Here is a 17975-nt window from a genome sequence, read left to right on the forward strand (position 1 = left end):
TAATATTTTACTGTTTATTTTTATTCAACATAATATGCCATTCAGGCATGTAACAATCACTTTTTAAGACCATCCATTAGTTTCTATGACACCTCTCCTATACTTGTCCTAGTTTATAATCTCTATTGTGGACATTTTGGAAATTGATTGACCCCTTAAAAGATAATGGATGGTCTCAGTACAAATAAAATAGGCACATTAATTGCAAATATAGTATCTTTGCTGTACAGTATAGTAATTTTGCCATGCAATATTGTAATGTAAGACTTGGACACACAATACGCGATAACGTGTCCAAGGAACTGATGAATGCATCCAGAGGCCACACCGCCAAGCCGTGCAGTCGCGTACATGTTTTGTATCAGTTCCTTATAATTCATTACAAATTGTACGTGCTTACAGTAGTAAGTGCAGTGTCCGTCGCGCATTGTGCTTCCAAGACTTTCCATGGCTTTTTTAGCACCTATTAAAATAACTGTTAATAATGTCATGGAAAAAGATGTCACATAATAAACGTGTCGCTTAGATCCACTATTCGCTGACATAATATATTACTAAACTTTCGTTTTAGAATGCAAAGTAAAAAAATATCAGAAGTCAGACCTGCCCGCCGAGTGTCACTGATGAGTGCAGTTTTGGCCTTAAATGGATGGTTACAATTTAATAGATCTATCAATTATTAACTATAATATCTTATTGTTTCTTTCGATTTCTTCTCCAGACTTTTTAGGTTTAGTTATTGCTTTTAATTTTAGTTACCATTACTTAAATTAATTAAAGACATTTCTAATATAATAATTGAATAAGTGTTTCATTTTGTATAAATCTATCCACAAACAGTTCTAGGCTTTAACTAATAAGTATGAACACTTTCTCTGCAATGAAGTCTTAATATAGACAATATTATTATGTACATTATCTATACATTATAAAACAGTAGTACAGTGACTGGAAGATAATGTAGTCTAAACCACTGCATCTAGAGAAATACTTTGAGGAAATAGTACCCTAGGTGTTAGTGCACAATCTAGGTTACCCTAGGAAGGAATTTGAGAAATTCTAATGCTTCTTTTAAAATTGCAAATCGACGTGTATAAAGTAACAGGAATAAGCTAGAGGTAAAATACAAAATAGTTAAGAATTGCTGATTAAACCAAAAATTATATCCTGCCTTGGTATATTTGTATTTAACAAAGTACAATGAAATAAATCTAGTAAAATAATATTATAGCAAAAACTTTACCCTAGGGTAAAAGATCACTTAAAACTAAGCTGTATAAGTAGTGAACAAAATATTTTTAAGACCATTGAACCACAATGATCTTAGTTTCAGTTTTAGATTAAGTAATAAAACATTAAAATAAACAAAAAAAACAAGGAACCAAAGTTTTTAAACATGCCATATTTAAGTAATTAACAAAATACTAACTAACATATGACACAATTCTATATTCATAATACTTTTCTGTTATCTTGTACAAAAATAACAAACTTAAGGGAATACAATCATTATGTAATATGAAATATTCCATTTGGTTTACCCTATGTAAACAAATTGTAAACACATTCGCACAGCTTTAAAAATTTTCTATTCTAAATTGCCTGAAATCTGCTTCACATCTGATCATTTTGTGGGTATCCAGAAAATCTTTGACAAAACTTTGCACTTCATACTCCTCTGAAATATTAGTATTGGACATTAAAATTTACTATAGCTGTGAAAAAATATTTAGCTTTGATATTTGTAGATAGCAATTTTTTTAAGGAGGGGAAATTTGTGGATTGCTCTGTCATAATCATAAAAATAATTAGTGGAATGTGTTCTGAACAAAGCAGAGATGGGAGTTATTCACTCGATTTTCCATGCTTCGCCAGATTGGCGGCTGTAACGGCGCTTTATCCCAACCTATGTCGGATGAGGCTAGGGCTCTGGTACAAGAAGGCCTTACGAAAGTAGGTGGTTTAATAAATGTAGATGCCTTACGGAGTGACATATTCCGAAAGGAAAAAAACTCCTTAAAATAAAGACTAAAAAAATAAACGTAAAAATAGCCAATACTTACGTGGATATTTACTGCACTGGTATATAAGCCTTATTAAATGTTTGGCCAATGATTTAAACAGGTTTTTCCCTCTGATCCTGCCCTTTACATAATATGGTGTCAGTATTTTGACTACCCAAGGTGCGATTCGTTCTTTGCAACTGGCTACAAAATCAGGGCTCTCCTCCAGAGGTGAGACCACACCTTCATCATCACTGTCATCACCAAAAAGATTCAGTAGTCTTTCTTTCACCTGAAAAAGGTGAACAAAAAATACATTTAAAGTATTTTTAACAAGCAGGTGAACAAGAAATACATACTTAGTGTGGTCTTACAGTGACGCTTTCGCCAGCGCGGTTGGTAAGCGTATCGGGCCACGAGCTTTGCGTCTCTTGGATCGTTACATAGTCGCGCGGATGGCCCGCGCTGACGGCTATTCGGCCACCGCGCTTACCACCCGCGCGGACGGTAAGCGTCACAGTAAAACCAGCCTTAGCTGTATTAAAAGCATTTTTAACAATCATTTCTGACTAGTACTTTGCTAAGATTTGATGAATATAAAACTCATTAATTAATTAAGTGAACCCTTATCCATTTTTTCCTTAAATGCTTTACTTTAAAAGATATACAGTTCACTTAATTACTTATTAAGTTTTTTATTCTATTATTTAAAGGCTTTTAAATTACTGAATAACAGACTCACTGTACTATTAGCAGTTAACACCAGCAATAATTTAACTTACTAACCAATAATTTCAACAAATTGATTACATTATTAGAATTTGGACTTCATGAATTCATTAAATACTAGCTTTTACTTCATCTATGGTAATCATGTTGCAATTTATTTCTTATGTTATATCTAAGCTACTTTATCAGCTTTTTAATGGTAAAAGAATTGTTAAAGTTGGTTCAGTAGTTTCAATGTTTATCGATTACAAACAAACAAACCAATCTTTCCTCTTCATAATTAATATTATACTTTACTAATGTATAGACAATATTAGGACTAAGTCACTTGTTTCATTAATAAAAAAAAATATTACAATAACAAACCTACCCTAATAAATTTATTTCTGTCACAATCTCTGATTTGGTCCAGCAATTCATACAGTTTAACTTTTTGGAAATACTCTTCACATAACCATTTAGTTGGTCTCGGATTTGATTTTTTAATTATACTGTTATTTACAGGATCCTGAGTTGAAGTTTCAGCATTGTTAACTAATATGCCACTCAGTAAAGCCAGTCTTTCATCCAAACATTTCAGCGGCTCTTGATTCTCTTGCTGAATTGGCATATTTACTTGCTGGCTCTCGATACTTGTTGCCATTGTACTCTCATTACTTATCTTGGAGTTGTCTGTCATGCAGAGAGCACTATCAAATAGATCATCATCATTTTCTTCACCTTGAAATAATTTATCGAGCTGCTGTGTTAATTCATCAGAGTCTGGCATATCTATTGAAGCTCTTATACTAGGCATGGGTGAAGAACTATTGTGTTTAGCCATACTTATATCTGTTTGTGGCTGTATCACAATATTATTTGGGATTGGTGCCAATATAGTATTATTTAGTGGCAAGCCAACATTTTTATTCATATCTGTTGGGGATTCGGAAACTCTTTTCACTTTCTTTCTTTGGTTACATGAACATGGACAGATGCAGTCTTTAGACCTGCTCAAGGTAGCTTGTACTTTTTTTTCATTTTCAGGTGCATAGTGGAGGCACTCATACAGTTTTCTGTACAGTAAACCTTTACTTGTGGAATTTTTTAAGCCTTTGATCTGTAATAATCATAGTAAATAATCATTAAGTTATCATTCTAGCATTTTTTCAGAGCTTACATTTTATTTTTACTTGCACACTTATAGGATCACGTTGTTGTCTGTCAGATTTTGTGAAGAAAAAGAATCAAAACCTATAGGGTAGGTACTTTCCTTTGACTTAGAATCAGGAAATTTGGCAGCTAGGTAGGTCTTATAGCAAAGAAGACAATCCAAACTGAATTTGTAGTTACATCACAAAAAAAATTAACAAATAATTAAATTTGTCTACAGTGAAAAAGTTTGAAGTAATTTAAACAAATTATCTATCTAAGCCTGCTAGTAAGACTCGCACTTGACCGGTTTTTTTGTTTATTACTTATTTATAGTACTGTAATGTACTAAAAATGTTGGAAAACCAAATCTACTTACCACATCAGTAACACTCTTTCTATATAGATGAACCACCATAGAAGCTTGTGCTGCTGACATCTCTATCATTTTAGCACATCTCCAAATAGCACTGGGTAGATATATGTTCTTATTAAGCAGTTTCTGGTTATTCTCATAATTTACTGATAGTAATTTGATAAGATATTCCATATAGTGCTTACGAACCTGTTGAAATTAAGGTAAAGATAATTAATAGTAGATACTAGCTAGCAACTAATAATAAAGTTAATCATGTTCCTTCTTGAAAAACTTACTTTGGATATAAGAAGATGGGGCTCAGATTCAAATGATGGCAATGACATAAAAGTTTTGTCATGCTCTTGTATCCATTTCTCCACGATACTATCGGATTCCCACTCCTCCATTTTGTAAATTTTGTATTGTTTTTTAATAACAAATTATATAAACAAAATTCACGCCGGCTGTCAGTAAAAGTCAGCAACAGTCAGTCAATGTCAATCACTGTGAACTGCACAGGTGAACTGTCAGTAAACTTTATATTGCTGTAACGCGATGTTCAGCGGCGTTTCTCATAAGGGGCATGAGACGGGTCTGCCCGCGAAATTCAAATTTGATTTGGTTTTTAAAAAAAAAATTACTTGAAAGTGCCCTGTTTAAGAAATGTAACTAACAACGACAAACATTCGCAGGCAGAGTCGTAGGCGCTTCCGTATGCTCAGCTTATGCCCGCGCCAGTCTTTGTGCGCTTCTATAAAGCGCGTCTCACCACCTCCCACTTACTGACCATATGGAAAGTGTTTTTCATTGATAAGACGTATTTTCGTCTTTTTTTAGGTAAAAGGAAGATTCAATATTAGTATACGATTTTTTCACCTGGCAGCCCTGAATTGTTAGTAATTTGACGTCTGTCATGATATTAGTGAATAATTATTATCTATGCATGATACTGTCAAACTGTCAAAATAAAATAAACGCTGGGTCCGCTAAGTCGGTGGTGAAGTGAACAAAACAACGAGATTCATTGAAAATCTAGGAATTGATAAAACATTTTCTGGTTTTAGCCGTATTGTGTTTGATAGTTCTTTAAAGTTACTGGTAAATAACAGATTTGTCTATAATGGAAGATTCTACATTAAACGACATCAGTAAAATGAAAGTACTTGATATGCGAAGAGAACTTAAATCACGTGGACTGTCGGCGTCTGGTGATAAAGCTGTTCTCCAAGCGAGATTACAGGCAGCGATGGCTCAGGACGCCCATGACGAGCACGGAGAAATCAATCTAGACTCGGATGAAATAGATTCAGATGGAGTGTTGGAAGACGAAGACGATAAAAGCCAGAACGATATCCTCGATGATGTCGCCGTAGACACATTAAACGAGGAGTTAGCCCTCGAGGAAAGCTCTCCGCCAAAGCAGCCCCCGGAAACAAAACCACTTAGGACATTGAAAAGAAAAATCACATCAGAAACAAAAGCCACAGAAAATAAGGAGGCAGGTGCAAAGAAAATTGTGTTAAACAGAACAATTTCTGTAACAACCATTTCTGCTAAACCTGAAGAAGAAAAAAAGGAAATTACTCCACCGGAGCCAGATTTAAGTGTAAAAACTGCAACTAATAAAATTAAAATAACAGCTGATATTGATCCTAAAACAAGATTGGAGATGAGAGCTAAAAGATTTGGTTTGCCAGTGACAATGACAGATGAGCAACGAAAGGAGGCAAGGAAACAAAGATTTAACCAAAGGACTTCATCAAGTAATAGTATACTTGATGCTGTAAACACTGGTTCGCTGACTGGTAACTTGGATAAGTTAAAGAAACGAGCCGAACGATTTGGCCAGTCAGTCTCTGCTATAATGACTGACATTGAAAATAAAGAAAAAATAGAAAAGCGTAAAGCTAAATTTTCAACTGTTAAATAGATTTGTGGTAGCCAGTTGCAACTTATTGATCTGTTGTGCATATTGCACTGGATTTTTTTTTTGTAATTAATAAGTCACACTGAAAATATAACTATGTACTATCATAGTTCAGTTTGAATACTTTTAAATTCTTTAATTTTAAGATTATAACTAATTGAATAACCAATCAATATTTTTTATTTATTTAGGTTAGTAATTATATCATACATCATCATGATCAATCATGACTGGCCCACTACTGAAACCGGGTCTTCTCTCAGAAGGCTGGACCAGTGTAGATTGACAGACTTCACAGGCTTTTGAGATTATTGTTGCAAACTCTTAGATATGCAGGCTTCTTTACAATGTTTTCCTTCACCATTATAGCAAGCAATATTGGAATATAAATAAACATATACATATAATTGCTTGAATGCTAATAATATAATATATAACCAACCAGAATCTTTTGAATAATGAGCATTTGTCTTGCGATTGAATTTATATAAATAAAATAAATTCAAATTCAAATGTTTTATTCAAAGTAGGTACAAAGGTACACTCTTTGAACGTCATAAATAAAATAATTCAATCAGAAAACATAAAATATAAATTAATTGTACAATTTTAAGCTAGGTAAATAAAGTGAAAATAATAATTTTTAAATATTATTAAAAATAATAATAATAAAAATAAATAATGAACAATTTTATCAGATTTTAATGTTAATTCAGAATCATATAAAACTAGTTACTTACATTTAAAAATTGGCAGTCAGTGGGGACTACTGATAGAGACTTAATTAAACATAATATGAAATGACAGCACTTTTTTTACAAATTGAAAAAATATAAAATATTTGTGGATTTTAAAATTAACTGTATTAAAAATTAAAATTTTATAATTTATAAATTAAAAACCTTTAACAGTTAGCTAAGCTTTACTTCTATTGGCAACAAGCACTATTAACATTAGCAGTCGGTGACACACCCTTAGCAGGCTCTCTGGGAGGGCCTATGTCCAGCAGTGTACGCAAACAGGCTGATTGAATGACGCAACCTTGAAGACTACCCATCCCAAAATTGCCCAACTTAAAAAAGTTTTTGAAAAAGATGAACACCTAAAAATATAAAAGGTTTAACTTAAATTATTAAAAGGAAGTTCTCTAAAGTCCTCTATTTCCACTTTGAGACTTGCAGCTTTACACTGTACATCATTATCTTTATTATTATTAGTATTGTAGTCTTGTGGAATATGTATAGAATAATCCATATAGGGTTCTTTATGCAGAGTTGCCCATCTCACAGCAACTTGGTTGCTTGAACACTTCCTAAAAGCCATACAATGCATATGTTTGAATTTTTCATATTTTATCCTAGAAAATCCCATAATAGCTAAAGTGAACCTCCAACACTTCATCAGCTTACTATTGGCACCAACATGTTTAGAATCGGGAGTACTTATCAGTAACAGACCACCAACCTTCAAGAGCTTGTATGCATTTTCGCATGCCTTTATTCTAAGTTCTGATGAAGGAATATATTCAAGAAGGAAACAGAAAGTCACTATGTCAAAACTGTTTTGCTTTAATTGCTTTATTTGGCTATCTAATATGATAGTATCTGTTGCTATTGGTACATGCAGAAAATCACCCTTGTATACTGTGTTGTTAGCTGGACACAAGTCTATAGCTAACACATCCAAATAATCATACACTTTAAATGGATTATAGCAACTACCAACATCAAGCAACTTGAAAGGTTCAGAAAATAGTTCATTTTCAAAATTTATTGTTATATTTATTTTGTTCCCAATGTCTATTTCTTTTCCCTGTGTCTCATGAAGGATTTGTTAGTAAAATATTCATAAGCAAAATCAGCAGACCATTTTATCCTAGACGAGGCTAAACATAGCTGATCTGACGAATTCTTTTCCCAGTGTGTTGTAGCTAGTTTCTCCATATATTGTGCATAAGTACTAAGAACATCTTCATTACTGCAATGGTTGAGCCATGCTGTATTCGCTCCGTCAACAGCTGATGATTTTCTCAACGTTAGGTGGACATCTTTTAGATAGTTAGCTAAATGTCGATGTTCCTCATCAGCCATACTTACTATTATATTATTCTATTATTTACATTTACTTTACTCTTTGCTATTATTCTTCTCCAACTTCTCTGAAGTCTGAACCAGTATGTAGGTATTCAGTATATTACTATGTTATTGGTCTGTGGTAAAAATATAGAAAATCGACAAAAGTTTTTATTTCCGAATTCTGATGTTTCCGTTTGGATTACTGTGCGACAAGATCTTTTGGCGCGTGACCAAAATCGGAACTAACGCCGCCATCTTGTGAAGTGTCACGCTGTCCTCAAGGGCATGAGACGGGCCTGCCCGCGAAATTCAAATTTAATTTGGTTTTTCGCATTTTTTAAACTAATACGACAACGTAGGCTTATGGCATTTTCATCCTCACAGGTTTATATAAAAATCTTTACTTGAAAGGGTCCAGTTAAAGAAATTAGCTCTAGTATCGACTAATGTGTCAGAATTAGTCGATACTACAGCTAATTTCTTAACCTGGACCCTTTCAAGTAAAGATTTTTATATAAACCTGTGAGGTTGATACTGCCATTGTCGCAATTGAAAATTCCTCGCTGTGGTGGTCGGCTTTCCCGATTTCTCATTCAGTTAAAACTTACTCAATGTCAACATTGAGTTTTTCAACATATTATTCCCCAAGGGGCTTTACTTGAAAGTGTTCAGTTTAAGAAATTAATCAAAATAATGAGTTTGACGCGAGTTACTCACAAATTAGTCGATTCTCTGACTTAGTGCAACTAATTTGCGTTCGTTACAGCCGATCACACAGCAATGCACCATAAATGGCCTTTAACACACGCCTTTAACACTAAATTTAAAACAGAAAACTAAATAAAAACTCGTAATATTCGCAATAGATTACTATCACAGAGGCTTTTTGAGCTCAGATGACAACTGTGCCCAGCAAAAAAAAACTGAACTACGAGTATGAATAAAATAAGATCGTGCTCCTTACCTTTTTCGGGCGAACAATCAGAGGGTGGACTTGTCATCAAAATAATACTTTGATAAAGCAAACTGAGTGTATGGAAAAGCTCTAAAAACAAGAAAGGTAAATATACACGTTTTTTTGTCTTTAACTTTTTTGGTGGGCACAGTTGACTTGTCATCACTGTGCCCAACAAATCTGACTGCCTCTGCGATAGTAATTGATTTATTATGAGATGTCTCAGATGATCACTGTCTGATATTTCTCGTTTCTCGCATAAGTATGACGATAACCACTGTGCCTACTGTAATAGAATGACACCTTAAATTATTATAATCTCAAGGATTTATGGCTTTTTCAGGAAAAACACGTTTCGTTTCTTACTTAAATTTTATTTATAATACAAAGTCGAACTTAAGAAAATACCCATGCTACATTACGAGAGGCAATAGTAGTATTGAGATAGTGACCGGATAGCTTTTTAAGGGTACTTGGAAGAAATAAAATGCAAATGTTAATGTTATAGAATTTAATTAGGGTACATACAAACATTTTGTAATGTTGGAGTATAATAATCAAACTAATAAGCATTTTTGGGTAGCTAGTGACAATTCGAGTGTAAGTAGTTTTATTTTATAAGTATTTACTTTATTAAAGAATATGAATTTGGAGAGGAGTCATACAGAAATAGCATAGTTGAGATGTTGCTCTTATAAAAATACACGTATTAATTATCTCTAACTAGTATGTGACAAATATAACATAATCTCATTAAAAAAATGACTGTCAATACTGCTATTGGTCTCGGCCGAGGCGTGCTGCGCAAAGCGGCCGCCGGCGACGCTCGCTTCGCGGACTCCTCTCGGACTATCGTATAGCTAAATGTCGTTCCGCGATCTGTTATGACCTTATATACTTCAATCGAATAAAACATTCCATTAACTATTAAGTATTCTCTATTTATTATAAAGGAAATCACACTGATATTTCGAAAGCCAACAAAACAAACATAAGCGTCCACTAATAAGTGTTAGCGAAAAAACAAGTCGGTGAAACCGGCCTTTGGGCGTCACCCCTCGCGCGCCGCTCCCCTATGTACACTCGCGCGCTGCCATCACTACCGCGACGCTGACGTGCCGGCGCGCCCCTCCCGGCGGCGGTCAGACGGGGCGCGGGCGCGCGGGCACGGCGGGCGGGTCGGGCGGCGCGGGCGCCTTGCTGCGCGGCGCGGGCTTGGCGCGCGGCGGCGGCGCGGCGGGCGGTGGCGCGGGCGCGGGCGGCGGTGCGCGCGGCGGCGGCGGTGGCGCGCGTCCCAGCGACGCCAGCACCAGGCCGCGCAGTAGCGCCGCGCGGCTCTCCGCCTCCGCGCCGTCCGCGGCGGTCGCGGCACCCAGCACACCGGCCAGCAGGAACTGCGAGTCCGCGTCGGGCTGCGGCGGCGGCGCGGCGGCGGGCGCGAAGCCGGGCGGCGGCGCCGTGGCGCCCGCGGCGGCGGCGGGGCGGCGCGGCAGGCGCTCCAGCTGCTGGCGCGCCGCGCTGGCCTGCTGGCGCTCTAGCTGCAGCTGGATCTGCAGCTGCTGCAGCTGCGATGGCGTGCCGGGCTGCGCGCCGCGCCGCACGCCTGACAGCTGCGACAGTAGCTCGGCGATGGGGTCCACCACCGCATCGCGCGCCGACGGCGACAGCGACGAGATGCCGCCGCTCGTGCTGCACACACAAGCGACCCTTATACTTGCGAAAAGCAAGGGTACACAAAAGATGGTATCACAGCCAGAAAAGATACTTCCTGGGCCTGACAAGCCCTGTTTCATAGATCATAGACAGTCAGTCTAGCTTTTAAATTCATCAAAAGATTAGAAAATTTTTACTAAAAAATTTAAATCTGTATGTATAAAAGGAAAAATTGAGTGCCTGACTAGTCTATCCACGCACAGCTCCATCCACTGGACTGATTTTGGAAAATCCACGGAAAAAGACATTTCCCGCGTGACGCGGGCAACTGCTAGTGTTAAATATTTTAAAATTTTGGATATATATGTTACCGCGAAATTGTAAATACCGTTAGATTATAATCGAACAGAATCAATCTCGTGAGATTGTAAACCTCTCTATTGTGTGATCTTCCACAATACTTGTGGTGCGACGTCGCATAGAAAATTTTTACGACAACGCATTGTGGGAACTTGCATGGAAATCACTTACTGTACGACGTCGTTCTTGCGATGGGCGATGCGACGTCGCACCGCAAGTATTGTGGAAGGCCCTACGGCACGCATACGCTGCGCTAGTACCTGAAGTGCATGTTGGTGCGGCGCGCGCGCGTCACTCCGCGGCCCGTCGGCGGCATGCGGCGCACGCCTCCGTGCCGGATGCCACTCGGCTCATCGTGCACAGCCGTTAAGGATTATATTACCCACCTCACAACTCCACTGTGTATAGTGCCCGGCAAACAACTTGGACCTGAAGTAACGTAGTGGGGGAAAGTTGGTGAATCCGGGAAGCCAAAGTCGACGCTACCAATCTATCTAATTCTAATCAATCAACCAATCGCGTGCACTCGCGCCAGCTGATCAAACAATCGCGTGCACCCGCCATTCGCGTCAATACTCAAGTTGTTTGCCGGGCACTGTACATATGCATAGAGCATGCAACACTATGTATTGAGCACATTTTGTCCATACTGATAATAATGTCGGCGAGCCAACAGTGCGGGAGATATTATAATGCACTAGTTGGCCAACACAGTTGCACTCTCTATTCCCTCACTCTCATAGCCCAAGGAGACGGAACTCCGACACTACCGGAGAGAGATAAAGCACTCAACCGATGGCTACCTCTGGGCTAGTATTAGCTAGCTAGTTACTAGCTTTTCACTGCCTATCTGTTTTGACGTGGTACAGAGATAGCTTGCATGCTGGGGAGACTACGTTTTATCCCACAAAATCAGTATTTTTAAAAAACCTAAATCCGCATGGACAAAGTTGCGGACATCATTTAGTATTATTATATCTGGATGATGACTTGTCAATTTAGTTTAGAAATTGTGTTCAACAGAAGTAGCCACATCGTTATTGACATTTACACAAGAGTTCAACGAGTAGTAATTATGAGTATAAAGAGAGATTATTGAAAAGGATATCAAAAATGAGATGAGATCCCTGGGTCCAGTTCGGTGTTCGAGTGTGAGATGACCGGCAAAGTCATCAGTCACGAAGTTTGGCTCCCCACCCGGCATTGAGGCGCATACGGGACACACCACCTACAAATTAATATAAATTAATATAAATTATCATAGAGAGTGATATCTACATCCCACTAATATTACAAACGTGAAAGTTTGTTTGTTTGTATGTATGTATGTATGTATGTATGTATGTATGTATGTATGTATGTATGTATGGATGTTTGTTATTCTTTCACGCAAAAACTACTGGACGGATTTGGATGAAATTTGGAATGGAGATAGATTATAACCTGGATTAACACATAGGATACTTTTTATCCTGGAAAATTAATGAGTTTCCACGGGATTTTTGAAAACCTATATCTATGGGAATGAAGTCGCGGGCATCAGCTAGTATCATATAACCGTGATTAGCAAAGGCCCTTGAAAAAGACCCCGATCGGGTTCGAAATTAACCAGGTTTCATTTATAATGGTATATTTGTATATTTTCTACAGATATCTAAATATCACAGCTTCTATCTGCATCGTATACCTCATTGCTGAGGGTCGTGATTCCTTTGCATTAATCCCACAATGAAAGAAGTTTTTGGGGTAGTAATGTAGTGGGTTCCCAGATACTTCCGCATACAACTCAACTAAGAGAACGAGATTTCGACTCTTACGTTTTTACGTTATCATCAGATGTTAGTGATAATAATAATTGGGACCAATTGGTTAGCGCGCCTTCCAACAAGGCATGGAGGAAACGAAAATACCACCCATCCAGTTTCCACTTGGGGCAACATTGCTTAACAAACGCAATCGATTAATACGCGATGTAACAATTAGATCACACGTCCACATAGCCTTACTTGGAGCAAATAAGGAAACTCAAGAACCATTGGCGCGACACGAGCCCGCAACTTACGAGTCAATATACAAAAAAAAATTGGGACCCCACAAGATTTATAAAAACTCAAATCTACGCGGACTAAGTCACGGCCATTATCTAGTATTGCCAATAAAAGATTAAATGTTGCAAAAGAAAAGTAAGATTTAACTTATCTTGAAGTTAAATAGCGGAGATAAGATTTTTTGCATATAGAAAAATGTGATGTCTAGTAGGTAGGTATTGCACATCTTTTGCCAACTCAAGATTAGAAGTGATCAAACTGTATTACATACAAATATAACAAAATACAATACATTCCAATTACAATGTATTCTTTGCTTCAATAATAAAATCAATCATTGCCTTTAATTGACTTTTGCAATTCTAATTGCTCAATACTTCAATCAATAGAAATTAGAATAATTATTCTAGTGTAAATTGTAAGCTAGGTACAAAAAAAAACATAGACGAATTGAGAACCATCTCCTTTTTTTAAAGTCGGTTAAAAATACATGTGGCTATTAAAACTGTTACCCCGAGGATATCTTTATATATTATAGTCGTCACTAGATCATGCATTTAAAAATAACTTCACATTGACCTACATTGCTGCATAAGAAAGCCATATAAGTCTCAACTGTTAAAGGTGTCTGTCTCAATAATGTTATAAAGTTACTACTATCATAACTCTACTATAGCAATTAAAATATAAGTTTGTCTGCTTATTTGTTTGCAAGATCATTGCAGAAGCGAACCAAATGAGACAATATGCATTCTTTTTGAAACATATCAATACTAATCCATATTGCAATACATTAGCAAAAGTAAAAAAAAAAATTAAAGGAAGCAACTTATTAACCTAAGATTTTACTAATATTATTTAGATAATTATTATCAGGTACTCGGGTTGCTGCACCTACATAATGATGTGGGATGTTACAAGTGAGACTGCTCAAAGTCATTAAAGCTATAAATAATGCACATAAGATTACATTGAATGTGACCCAGAATGAAATCGAGAGTTTAAACACATTTTCATTTTTTTTTTCTGTGATGTAACTACAAATTCACAGTTTTCAGATTTATTCCTTTACTTGTGCTATAAGACCTACCTACCTGCCAAATTTCATGATTCTAGGTCAACGGGAAGTACCCTATAGGTTTTCTTGATGGACATAATGGACGGATGGATGGACAGACCGACAGACAGACAACAAAGTGATCCTACAAGGGTTCTGTTTTTATTTTTGAGGTATGGAACCCTAAAAAAGTAAAAGCAGTATTAAATGATTTTTAAATAATATGTACATATAAAAAAATTAAAAATAAATGACTGGATATTAGTAGTTAGTAGTTTGGATTATCATGATACACTTACAGCCAAAGTAGTGTCAGCATGTTCTGCGGTAACATGTTCCATAAGTGATGTGTCAGTGAAGCCCATACGATTGCAGAATGGACATGTGTAAGCCTGTGGCTGTTCCAATGCAAGGGTTTCCCCGCCATAGTAGAGATCTGAAAATATGAAACATACATTTATTGATTCAAATCACTAACCTTTTCAATTTTAAATGTGAAAGTGTAATTGTCTGTTGGTTTATTCTTCAATACCATTGCAACTGAGCAACGGATCTACATGATTATTTGCACGGGAATTATTAAAGTGACTGAGTGAAGTGACTAGGCTACTTTTTGACCTGAAAAATCAAAAAGTTCCCCTAAGATTTTTAGAAACATAAATCCCACCCAAAGAAGGTGCGGGCATCATTTATTTGGTACGGAGATAGCTTACATTCTGAAGACCAACATAGGATACTTTTTATTCCCGAAAATCAAAGTACCCATGGGATTTTTTAAAACTGAAACTTACGCGAACAATGTCGCAGGTATCATCTATTTAATTATTATAATGCATGAAACCAGAACTTTCATTCCTGAAATAAGAGATGAATTAGCCCCCTAGCACCAATTATATGATTATCACTTTGGGATCTTCTCACTTGTTGTTATTGATTGATTTGGATGATTATCTTTGCTATAACTAAGTATTTAAGTATGAGAGCCAGTCAGGATGATACCACAAAGTTTAGCTTAGAAGTACAAGTGACATCCAAGTTTCAACATATTATCTGTTGCAATCAAATACATAATATAGTTTATCATTGGTTCATCAGCTCATCTGAGCAAAGTGCATTCACTCGGCCACTTTGGACAATGAATTGAATGAAATAAGTATTTTGAGATTAATTATTCAATATTTATTATTTACTAGCTGATGTCCGCGACTTCGTTCGCGTGGATGTAGTTTTTTAAAAATCCCGTGGGAACTCTTTGATTTTCCGGGATAAAAAGTAGCCTATGTGCTAATCCAGAGTATAATCTATCTCCATTCTAAATTTCAGCCCAATCCGTCCAGTAGTTTTAGCGTGAAGGAGTAACAAACATACACACACACACACACATACAAACTTTCGCCTTTATAATATTAGTGTGAAGTATGTAAACAAACATTTTATTTAGTTTTTAAATGTACTCTAAATTTTATTTCAGATATTTTTTGTTATGACACAACCCTGACAAAGCGCAGATTTCTCACAAAAAAATATGTAGGCCAATTTGTTTTATGTTGAGTCAGTAAAAATCTCACCAAAATCACTTCTGGATAGAATACATTGCATGGGGTGCTCTGTTGTGTGTTGGTTTGTTGTTGCGCCGGACTCATAACAAGCGGCACATAAGTCGTAGTCGATGCAAATCAAACATTTGTATCGTCGTCCTCTAAAATTATTTTTCAAACAAGCATCACAGCTGACTCCTGAAATTGACGATACAACATTATTAATATTTCGTGTCACATTTCGTTAAAACAATAAACAACAATCAACACGAATGATTAAGTTAATTAAAAAGAACACCAATTATTTGAATGATTTTCGTAAAGAAATTCTAGTGACAAAAGCATCGCACAAATTTTGATTATCATTACCCACCTTCATGGCGATTCATTTTCGCCACAAAATGTCGCCGAGATAATCACTTCTTGGCACCAGGATTACTGCTACTATTTGAGGTATTTATATTACTATTCTAAAATAAGTAGCACAACATACAAACACTAAAATACAAGATTTTTAACAAAAATTTCCAAGCAAACCTAACCCAACCAGGCCATAATGACGTCACATAATGGCAGAGTGTTGCCTGTTTCAAAATCAAAATAAAATAAATCATGAATTCTACGATTTTCATGGACAGATTATAAAAGTTAATAAGTTGAGTGTCGCGTCCAGGGTAAAAAAAAGTTAGAATCCAGAGCTATGAAAAAATATTGAGTACCATAACTTGACCACAGAACTTGACAATCAATCCGTCAATCATTCTGTCAATTGTCAATTTGACACAAGATTCTCTCGTTTTTCAATTTTCGGCCGAGTCGATATTTGATTTTCTTTAAAGTTTGAAACTAGATTTATATTTTTAGGCTTTTATTAATTGCAGCTTAAATTCTCTTGCCCGTAATTTGAATAACTTTTGTCTTAACAAGTAAAAATTGCCTCAAAACTGTTACATTATTATTTCAGAAATTCCGGTTTTGTAAAAAACTGAAAATTGGCGGTATTTTGCGCGGGAACTAGCATTTATTTGCAGTTTCCAGTGAAATGAGATATATTAGTCGTTAGATATTTTTTCTTTTACGTTTTATTGTAAAAAATGGCAGACGCCTTAGCACATTTAGTTGTTGATGGCAATGAGGCACTCGAATTGAAACTTGGTAAGCAAACGTCAATGAAGTTGTGAGCTATTATGCCTTTGTTATCACGTAATTAAAGTTCCCTTCTTGTCACAGTGCGAGAAGCAGAAGATATTGATGACGAAGATACAACTTTTGGTCCAGACATGTGTCATCAAGTTTTTGGCGAGAATGAAAATATCTTCGGTTACACAGACTTAAAAATCAAACTTTTTTATAGTGCAGCTAGCCTGCAAACCTACCTTGGTATATCATACTCAGATAAGGTCAGTAGTAAAGCTTAATAAACTAGTTTAATTCCATTAAGTATCCAATAATATTCAAATAGAAACAAACATACATATTTATTTTGTAAATGGTGAGAAATTGGCCATTTCTTCAGTATATAGTGTACATGCAAACAAATAAATAAATAGTAAGTAGGCTCTTAGGAATCTTTTCATACCAAAATTTTGTGCAACAACCTGTTTTAATAAAGTTACTTCTTATTTTAAGGTGCTAAGTGTTAAAACAATAATGCACCATTACTTTATCCTGCCGGCCTAGTACCAAAGTTTAATAGTTACAAATTTCAATCTGGCTTAGGCTAGACAACAATATTGTAAGTTCAGCCAAACTAAACAATAGTGATTGCACATGTTACTTATTGCAAAATTACACCATGCAACTGAAGTTCCAGCATAGAGCAGGTGGTGCATGACAATGCCTTAGCATGTAAGCGATGTACTCTGGTGTGCCAATTTTTGAAATATTAAGGAGGTCCAATGAAAGTCCCAGTACAATGATTGCAACCTTCCCTATCCAACCATCATATAAGCCCTAACACTTTCTCTGGAAACATGAAACTCCTTGAAATAAGTAAATAAAAGTACAATCATAAATGTGATAATCACAACTTTTATTCTAGCTCCCCTGACTTGTTACTATTGTTACTTTATCAAGTGTTACAGAAGTATAGGGATAGACTTGAATAATAGACAGTTTGCAATTACACTGTATTCTTGAGC

At 36.2% G+C, this 17975-nt stretch overlaps 5 protein-coding genes across 6 annotated transcripts in view; 2 read left to right on the top strand and 3 right to left on the bottom strand.

Annotated features, from left to right (window-relative positions):
• LOC123876621 overlaps positions 1–17975 on the bottom strand; it is an 18552-nt gene continuing 577 nt past the window's right edge. The window contains exons 2-6 of the mRNA XM_045922911.1: positions 4518–4685; positions 4243–4428; positions 3103–3831; positions 2064–2295; positions 1–1678 (exon numbers count right to left, since the gene is read on the bottom strand). Coding sequence (XP_045778867.1) covers positions 1578–1678; positions 2064–2295; positions 3103–3831; positions 4243–4428; positions 4518–4628 — 1359 coding nt within the window. The 5' untranslated portion in view covers positions 4629–4685 and the 3' untranslated portion in view covers positions 1–1577. The remainder of the gene's footprint in view (positions 1679–2063; positions 2296–3102; positions 3832–4242; positions 4429–4517; positions 4686–17975) is intronic.
• LOC123876632 (SAP domain-containing ribonucleoprotein) lies at positions 5193–6317 on the top strand. The gene has a single exon (XM_045922926.1). The coding sequence runs from the start codon at positions 5342–5344 to the stop codon at positions 6149–6151; it is 810 nt and encodes a 269-aa protein (XP_045778882.1). The 5' UTR covers positions 5193–5341; the 3' UTR covers positions 6152–6317.
• Positions 6933–8380, bottom strand: LOC123876630 (S-adenosylmethionine sensor upstream of mTORC1). Its single transcript, XM_045922923.1, is given in 2 exon segments — positions 6933–7941; positions 7944–8380. Coding segments are annotated over 2 exon segments (969 nt in total). The 5' UTR covers positions 8239–8380; the 3' UTR covers positions 6933–7267.
• Positions 9675–16427, bottom strand: LOC123876627 (E3 ubiquitin-protein ligase Kcmf1). Its single transcript, XM_045922919.1, has 6 exons — positions 16208–16427; positions 15865–16032; positions 14596–14732; positions 12300–12419; positions 11452–11546; positions 9675–10867 (listed from the first exon to the last, which is right to left on the bottom strand). Exons 1-6 carry the CDS (start codon positions 16221–16223, stop codon positions 10321–10323), a joined length of 1083 nt encoding a protein of 360 aa, XP_045778875.1. The 5' UTR covers positions 16224–16427; the 3' UTR covers positions 9675–10320.
• LOC123876625 (histone acetyltransferase type B catalytic subunit) overlaps positions 16623–17975 on the top strand; it is a 9232-nt gene continuing 7879 nt past the window's right edge. The window contains exons 1-3 of one of the 2 annotated variants that reach the window (XM_045922916.1): positions 16623–16732; positions 16799–16989; positions 17065–17234. In XM_045922916.1, the coding sequence (XP_045778872.1) occupies positions 16929–16989; positions 17065–17234 (231 nt within the window). In that variant the 5' untranslated portion in view covers positions 16623–16732; positions 16799–16928. The remainder of the gene's footprint in view (positions 16733–16798; positions 16990–17064; positions 17235–17975) is intronic. The other variant, XM_045922917.1, reaches the window with a different exon arrangement.

Source organism: Maniola jurtina, chromosome 22, assembly GCF_905333055.1.
Source record: "Maniola jurtina chromosome 22, ilManJurt1.1, whole genome shotgun sequence".
Classification (NCBI taxonomy): Eukaryota; Metazoa; Arthropoda; class Insecta; order Lepidoptera; family Nymphalidae; genus Maniola; species Maniola jurtina.

Coding starts and splice junctions, on each gene's coding strand:
- LOC123876632 (XM_045922926.1), top strand. CDS start 5,342: ATGGAAGATTCTACATTAAACGACATCAGTAAAATGAAAGTACTTGAT.
- LOC123876627 (XM_045922919.1), bottom strand. Junction 14,733..15,864: donor TCTATCCAGAAGTGATTTTG/GTGAGATTTTTA, acceptor TCATATTTTCAG/ATCTCTACTATGGCGGGGAA. Junction 12,420..14,595: donor ATGCTGACACTACTTTGGCT/GTAAGTGTATCA, acceptor ATTAATTTGTAG/GTGGTGTGTCCCGTATGCGC.